General features: G+C 44.7%; 1 protein-coding gene across 1 annotated transcript in view; it reads left to right on the top strand.

The window, feature by feature from the left end:
* The window catches only part of LOC109303764 (cytochrome P450 4V2-like), a 56,338-nt gene that overhangs the window by 7,285 nt on the left and 40,320 nt on the right, over positions 1 to 8,733 (top strand). Inside the window, exons 2-3 of the mRNA XM_019525984.1 lie at positions 279 to 391; positions 3,095 to 3,180. Of these exons, the coding sequence (XP_019381529.1) occupies positions 279 to 391; positions 3,095 to 3,180 (199 nt within the window). The remainder of the gene's footprint in view (positions 1 to 278; positions 392 to 3,094; positions 3,181 to 8,733) is intronic.

Raw genomic sequence — 8,733 nt, 5'->3', positions numbered from 1 at the left:
TGAGGCTGGGATTATGGGGAGGTAACAGTGCAGGGCCAGGGCAGATCTGTTTCCTGCAGACCCATGCTACAGGTGCCACTTCAGTGCACTGGTTCAGGTGCTGATACCCTGAATGCTACACTTTAGTGTGCTGGGTAAACTCGTTCTGAGTCTAACAAAAGTTATGTAAAATAACTCTCCTTTGTTAAATTAGCAAAGATAAAGCTATATGGAACTCATCATGAATTATATACAGAAATTTTGTCTTTGGCCTATTCCAATAGATTTCTCTTTTACAGATTTCTTTAAACAAGTACTCATGTATTTTGAACAACTCAGGAATGAACCACTGTTAAAACTTTGGATAGGACCATTGCCTTTTCTGCTTTGTTTTCACCCTGAGAACGTGGAGGTGAGTGCTCCTGTCTTTTTTGTCAATCTATTTCTACCAATTAGCCTAATATGATAAAATGGGTTAGATATCTTTCATTCTACAGGGTAATTTTTCTGTACCAAGTCCCTGAACTACTTCAGTTTCTTATGTAATTCAGAAGCTTCAAAATATTTGGATTGGTATTCTCTCAAGGTTCACAGGCAACCTTATGTGCACTAGTACTACTGAAGGCTCAGTGTCAAATATTTTAGTATTAAAATTTAAGGCATAAATAGGATACATTTTTTAAAATTCACTTAATATTTTTACCATGATTCTTTCTTTCTTTTTCTTTTATCTGCTTGTACAGTGCCTACTGGAAATGATAATGGAAAGTATTTGTGCAGTGGTACAATACTTTACAATAAACAGCTAGGTGAGGCTGTCTGATTTCCCTCTCCTACTAAACCCTGGTTCCTCCCAGTTTGAGTAATTAAATATGGACACATTTTACTAAACATGAGGATTATACTTAAATTTTATGTCTGACGTTATTTCATCCCTAGGTTCGACAGTAATCAGTCATAGTGACTAGTCATAGTGCAGTGAGACCAGTAATGAAAACCATGTGTTGGGAATGAGAGCTTCATTTTTTGTGCTAGTCATCTCCTTTAGTCAGGTGCATTCTCTGTTTAATGACAATTGAATAAAAAACAAGTTTCTGTGCTTAATTCTGCACTGAATGAGATCAAATGTTTTGATCAGTGTTTGGCCTGTAGAAAGCCCTGAACTTCACTTTGCATTTTCATGATAACAGGGTTTTATAATGCAGATGCTGTGTTAACGATCCACCAGTTACAAAACTTCAGTGCTACAGCTGCCAGTGTTATCATCATAGATATAGTTGTTTTAAATTAGGCAGTGAGATGCAAACAACATGTCAGTCTGAGTCCTGAAGATAATATTTATATTTATTCATTGAATTTAGTAACTACAATGTAGTATAACTGGGAAAAGTGTCTCTTTCCCATGTCTTCCCCTTCATACGGACCCCATGGAAGCTTGACCTGGGAGTTTAAAGATTAGAAAGAGGTAGCTAGCCATGTTAGTTTGAAGTCAGGCAGAAAATGAGGCAGAGTGGCACCTTAGAAACTTAACTCTTTCAGGAAGACATAAACTTGATGGTATGAATGGATTTCCAGAGAGCACAGAGTCTCCTTGAGTGTGCAGACTGTTAATCTCTTCTCTTTCCCTGCTGAAGATCATGCCTTTGTACAGCAGCTGTGGGGTATTAAGGTTTGATATACTATTTACCCAAATCCAAGATGACTTTAAATTTAAGATGACTCCCTCAAGAATTAGATTCTATACACAGAAAAGTATAAATATGTTATAATTTTCCATGTATAGAATCTAATTAGAGGAAGATCATCTTAAACTAATTCCCCCACTGCTATGGTAGGGAAAGCAGTGGCAGAGGCTGAGGGACTAAACCCAGACGCCTTGCTCCCTTGTCCCTTCCCTGCTCCATGCCTGTGTCTGCTCTACCTCATGCCTGTGCTACTATGTGCCTCCCTGATACCTGCCTTTCCATATCAGTGCCTGCTCACTGCTGCCTTCCCCGCAGTGCCTATATCTGCCCCCCCACACCCCGCCTCCCCACCCCTTGCCACCCTTGTAGCCTGCCTCTCTTGCCCCTGCTCTCCCCTGTAACTTGCTTCCACCCCACAACCTGCCTCCCATACTCCCTGTCTCCCCTTCAACCTGTACCCCTTTCATTCGCTGCAGCCTATCTTCCTCCACACCCACTTACCTTTTTCTGCAGCTCTGCTCCTCCTGAGCAGTAAGCAGTAGTATGGCCCCAGCCTGGATCCAGCCCAGCCTTGCCGGGGAGTAGCAGTGGCAGCTCCCAATCAGGCCAGGTTGAGGCTGGAGAGACTGGAGTGGAGAAGAAGGTTAAGGGGGGAAGGGGCAGCAGGAGTCGGGGGAGGGAGTTTTGTGAGCATTTGCTATATTCCAGTTAGACTAGTAATACAGTGGGCGTTTTAATTTTTGTTAACTCAGAGCAAAACCCCTTAATTTTGAAATGTAGTAAAAAAGTATTATACTATATTGTATGGGTTTTCTTGATTGGCATTTATTATTTTATATGGTTTAATGACATGATAATGAATGCAATAAAAAGTGAAATTGCATTTGAATCTGGAAAATGAAAGCATTGGGGTTTTTTTGAAGTCAAAATTGGACACTTCAAAATAGTTTAAAACGTTAAGTTTTTTTTTTACAAGTTCTTGTGAAATCGATGCATTTTTGTAGTGTTCTGATTTTGATGGAAAATTATTTGACAGAAGTTTTTTGGAGTGTGCTATGTAAAGGAATTCCTGATTGTAAATGACTTTTCCATTTTATGGAGCAGCAGACAGAAATATGTTATGCAAGCTCCTTTCTGCAAGAAGAGATACTGTGTATTAAGTACGAGTTGGTTATTTAAATTTATTATTTGATTTGCCATCACGGTTAGGGGTAGCCATCACAGTGCTAGGTACTGTGTAAACAGGGAAAAAACTCCAGTTACTGTGGCGCACAGCTCCCAATTTAATATAAGACAATAATTAGATAGATGCAGATAAAAAATGGGTGGAAAAAAAACAGTGGTTGTAAGTGGGTGACAAAAACAGAGGGATACTTGTGCCTCCTCCCTAAAGAGAATTGTTTTTCATACATCTTTTCTTTCATTTTTAGGTTATTCTGAGCAGTTCAAAGCACATAGATAAATCCTTTATATACAAGTTTCTTCATCCATGGCTTGGCACAGGACTTTTAACAAGGTATGGTAAAATACAAATGTGATTTGATCTACTTAAAATTTGCAGAGCTTAAAGATCATTATACATGTTGCCTGTTTTAAGAGTATGCTCATGAACAGACAGTCATCAGACCTGGAATGAACAGATAAGCAGCTATTTCAAGGTAATTGTGTGCTGGATGGTACAGTGGTTGTAGCCATATTGGTCTAGAGGCCTAAGGAATCAGAACTTGTGGTAGAGGTGATATTTTTTATTAGACTGGCTAGATCTTTGCAAAAAAAAAAAGTCTTTAATTGCAAGCTTTCAGGCACCAGCACCCTCTTCAGGCATAGGAGAAAAGATTGTAAAAGTTCTCCTAGGTAGAAATGAAAGTTGATAGTTCATAGGAGAGTTGAAGGTCTGGTAAAATTTCCTGTTTGGAACAGTGAATTTTATGAAGATTAGGCTCAGATAAAAGTTGGAATAGTCTGTGTACCTCAAAGCTGTTTGGTGGCAAGCAGGATGTAGAGTCATATTTCCTTCTCGTTATGATGTTTCGTATTTCACAGAAAGTTAAAAGATTGGAATGCTCTTCTGGGCAGGCTTTTCTTATGTGGTATGGTGAAATATGAAACATCATAACCAGAAGGAAATATGACTCTATGTCCTGCTTAACACCAAACAACTTCGAGTTTGTCTAATAAAAGATATCACCTATACCACAAGTTCTGATTCCTTGTGTGCTGGATGTAGCTTTGACTGTTCTTTGCTTTTAGGTGATGGGGGCAGGAGCTAGCCTGTTTGCTATGGTAAACAGCTACTTAGGGATAGACGTGGACAGGCAACACCAAAACTGATGCATTTTCGCTGTTGGATTTTTACTCCTGATTCTATAAGCAGTGATTCCAGACTCTATTTGGGTAAAGATAATCTGGGTGTGAGGTTCATCTCTCTGCTTTGTTTTTAAACTGTTGTAATGGCTATTACACTATGACACATTTCCTGTAATCCCTAATTTCCTATAAATACACACATCCAGAGGGCAGCTCTAAGCCCACACAGTCTGACCTAAAATGGGTGCATCTCCCAACAGTAGGAAGATGAGAAAAATCCTCTTGAAACGATGCTGGTGTGTAAGCATGGTGGGTAGGAGTGACTTCATTTGCATGCATATAACTCTCATACACAGAAGCGATGCATTACCTTTATCTTCTCAAATGAGAAGACTTTCAGCCCAGTTTAACTAACCAAAATGAAATCTTGTTGATTTAGCTTTCAGGTGTGCTCATACTCAATGATATGCACTTCGGGGGAAGCCACATATCCCTGATGTCAGAATTCAGCTGGTTGAATTCTACTCATACTGATAACTGCTTTTGAGTAATGATTTGCAACTGATCCAGCTGCACTGATGATCCTAGCGTCACCCCCAGGAACAATGACACTGATAGGCCTAGAAAGTCGCCATACGACCCTTTTTTAATTGAATTAATGGAAATTCATTTCTAGGTTGTATGGACTATTATATTCGTTTACTGCTTAAGAAGAGATTGTCAGGTATATAATCTGATGGGTAGTGCATTCCACCTATCTATTTATGGATTATGCTGCTATCTGTCCGTAGATATGCTGCTATCTGTAAGCAGAACAAGTTCAACTAGTAGCAACTGGCGCAATACACTTAGCTCATTCTCAATTATGGAACCCGTGATCAGGGCAAGCATGCACATGGTGAGCACTTTGCTTCTGGAGCAGACTAATCCTCCCTTACTCCTCAGAGCAGTTTCCTAGTATTTTATAGCCTCAAGTTAGCAATAATTATTATTGTTTATTGAATCGTGTTCTTGGCAGCAGAGTCATATTAAATTCTGAACAAGTTGCCTGAATTTGATAATATTTGGGTTCAGAAGACAGGAAATTCTGACTGGGTGCATCTACACATGTGCTTTACTGTGGAGTTGACTAATTAGCTCTGCAGTAAAGCATCACCATCTACATGTGTGCTGGTATTACAGTGCAGTAAATTAATTAACTCTGCCGTAGGACAGTACTGTCTTATGGTGGAGTCATTACACGCACTGAAATTAACGCATGGGGACTGCCTACCGCCTAGCCACATGGCTTCACACTGTGAGCCCCCCCTGTTCCCCAGCCAGTTCCTCTGCTGCCACCCAGAGCCCAGGGTTGACCCGTCATGGCTTCTGCCAGCCTGGGGCTACTCCACAGACTAGCACAGGGTGCTCCTGTTCTGGGTGCATGTGTAGACACCTGGGAGCATGTGGGGGAAGTTACCTCCAGCTCAAATGGCACTGGATTTTATTACATTGCATTCATTGTATGTGTAGATGCACCCACTTTGTGTCATTTAATCACATTCTAAAAATGGAGGTTTTAATGACAGAAGAAAGTAGGAGTAGTACAGTCAGGAGTAGGAGAAAGCAAGAAATAGGACATCAAGGCTGTTTTCATTGTTATAGTGGGTAGGGAGATGTGAAATGAGACAAGGTTTGAAGAGGCTGATGAGGTTTGAAGAGTCCTTGTTTCCCACTGGAAGGTTTGAAGAGTAGTTCTAATGTTATTGCATGGTGTTCTCCAGTGCCCTGTCAGTAGTGGGTTAAGAACTTGAGGATCCATGTAGGGGTAGAGTAGACCTTCTCATCTTCTCTCTCCTGCTGCTAACCCCTTCCCAAATAGACATATGGAGCCTCTACAGAGCTACCTTCTGTACTCTTTTGGGTTGCACAACCTCAGTAAAAGAAAACAATGCAAATTTTACCCCTATGAAAGACCTAACTGATCATTAGAATCTAAATGTCTGTGGAGTTTATACTATTGTTTGTCCCAATCATATCCAAGGGCCTTTCACGTATAATCAGTAGCAATTGTACAATTCCTACTGGCTACCATAGAGACTTGGGCACTTCTCCCTTTTCAGAATAAAATACCTTGCCATGTTTTACCTTGAAAGTATTTCTGTTCTGTTTTTGTTAATTACTTTTTCCATATCTGTCCTCTTTTATGTTTAGGTTGATTTGTTTCAGAGTTATATAAGTTCATTATGTGTGTGTTTTGGACAGTTTGTTTGGTTCAAAGTCAATATTGCTATTCAGAATCAAGTCAAAATAAGGGTATGTTTACATGGCCTTTCTGATATGTCCTGCAACTACCTTATGAGTTACCACTCTCCAGGTAAGAATGCACTGGGGCTCCATTTCCCCCTTCTCCTTTTCACATTGGTGTGGCAGTGTCTGCCTAACTTGCTTTTTTCAAGCAACAATCTAACACTTGATTATGAATTATTAATTCTGTGTTGCCTTTTTGCTTTAAATTTGTTGCTAGGGGTTTGGAAACCCCTGTTCTCCTGAATCTATTGTCCTGTCAGCTCCTGCAAATCATTTTAAATCATTTATCTTGTTATCTGTGTACCTGAAAGGATTTAGCCAAATTAGCTATGTGAGGGCTAATTTGCCAGAGCAGAGAAACAGGGTAGATTAAGCTGCAGGTAATATGGCTATACTGTTACTGGTACCTGAACCATTCTTCTTGGAAATAGGCTGGGCATCCCTATGCTACACAGCAGTGTACATTATAGACTTGTCCCTAATCTGCGAAGGCCCTGCTAGTTACTTTGTAAAAGAAGAACAGTGAAGCCAAACTATTGCAAAGTACTCTGTGTTCTATGGGTAGAAAGTATTTTATATGAACATCATCGTAATCATCCTCACTGTCATTATATTCTGCTTTCACTTATACTCTTAGAACAGGTGGGCAATTATATGGGCTGGAGGGCTACTTAAGGAATTTTGGTATGCTGCTGTTGGGTGCGGGGAAGGGGGATGGGGAGGAGGTATTGACCCAGCCCAGTGCAACGGGGGTAGCACGGGGCAATGATCCTATCTGGCCCCAGCGATATCCACCCCACACTCACCACAAAGGCACTGGATGAGGGCACTGGATGAAGTAGGCAGGTGGGGTCTCCATGGTGACTGGCGTGGGAGCCCATGTATAAGGCATGCTCAGCTGGTAGGATTGGATGGGCCCATGTGTGGGCAGGGCATCCAAGAGTGGGGCAGGTGGGCATGGTGGGGATTGTGGGGTGGTGACAACACTAGACCAGGGCCTTGAGCAGAGCCACAATCCGCTCCCCACATCCCTGCGATGGGGGCAGTGCATGCTCGGTGGACAGGCTGGGGTAGCTGGGCAGCAGAGCTGGGTCCGGTGGTGGAGTTGGAGACACTGGCAGTGGCAGAATGTGGAGACACTGGGAGTGGCAGCTGGGCAGATTGTGCCTGGGGGCAGAGTGACCAGCTGCACTTGGTGACACATAGCGAGTGCACGTGGTTGCATGTACACTCCCTGAGATTGGCCATGACCCCCTGAAAGAAGTGCCGGTGGCCCTTCCATTGGCGGTGGAGATCAGCCACTAGGGATGGTGGAAGGGGGCGTTAACGGGGCTCAGCACCCCAAACACCAGGGCAACCTGGCCGCAGGCTGCTGCAGCAGGGGGGAAGGGTGCGCCAGGCTTGCAGGCAGCTCAGCACAGCAGGCAGGTAGGTAAGGTTTTTTTCCTTTAGTTTCTGGGCTTGGGGGTGTGTGTGTAGAGATCAAGACCCCCCATAATGCAGGAGGGAGCAGGGTAGGGGCAGGGCCGAATCATTCGTCTCCCCTACCCCCCCGCTGCACTGTGGGGAGAGCCACTGCTCACACTGTAGGGGGAGCGGGGGGACGGGTGGCAGGTTCCCCAGCCCCTTGGCTCCAATGCACTGTGGCCTTGGATGAGCTGCTGGGCTCTGATTGCCCCACGACTTGGCCTGGTCAGAGCCCCATTCACAGTGAATGGATCCCTGGCTGGGCCAGGTCGTAGGACAGGCGGAGCCCAGTGGGTCCTGCAGAGCTGCGGTACCGGGGAGCCAAGGGGGCAGATGTGCCCCCACCAGTCTTTGCATGGGGCAAAGGTAGGGTACAGCTGCAAGGGGTGGAGGGGTGGTGCTCTGCCTATTCTGCGGCTCGCTGCAGCCTTTGAAAGTGGTGCGGCACAGCGTTATGTGCCTCGCTGCTTGGCCCACCCAGCGGCAGGACACACATGGTGGTGTGCCAGCTCTTCCTAGAGATGACTTAGGCGAGGCAGGGCGGGGGTCCTGGGGGCTCTGTATCCTCTGGCCTGGTGGTGCAGCTGAGGCTGGCCCTGCTCCAGTTCTGGGCCCCCCTGGGCATTGTGGGGCTGGGGCCGGACCGGGTCTGGTGCGGGGCTGGGGGTGGTGGATGCTAGTGCCAGGCAATGACCCCTGGCATGGGGGAAGGGGCAGCCACACGGTTGCAGTGGACCCTGGCCCCTGGCCCTAAGCCTGATCCCTGCCCCAGCCTCACTTTCTCCCCACCATGGCCTTTTTCCCACTGTCCTGTGGGTGGGGGAAGCTTTACATCCACTTCTGCCTGCTCCAGTTGGGCTGTGTGGGGGCTGTGCTCGGCTGGGAACAGCAACAGTGGCAGTCCATCACCGCTGTTGCTGCTCCCAGATGAGCCCTGTCTTTGTCCAGCCTGGCTGGAGCAGGCTTTGAATGATCCCTCACCCCCACCACGGTGCGGAAAGCAGCA

The sequence above is a fragment of the Gavialis gangeticus genome, unplaced genomic scaffold (assembly GCF_001723915.1).
Source record: "Gavialis gangeticus isolate Ggan-Ray unplaced genomic scaffold, GavGan_comp1, whole genome shotgun sequence".
Taxonomy (NCBI): Eukaryota; Metazoa; Chordata; order Crocodylia; family Gavialidae; genus Gavialis; species Gavialis gangeticus.
The sequence above is the reverse complement of the archived record's forward strand: the minus strand, read 5'-3'. Positions and strand labels throughout refer to the sequence as shown.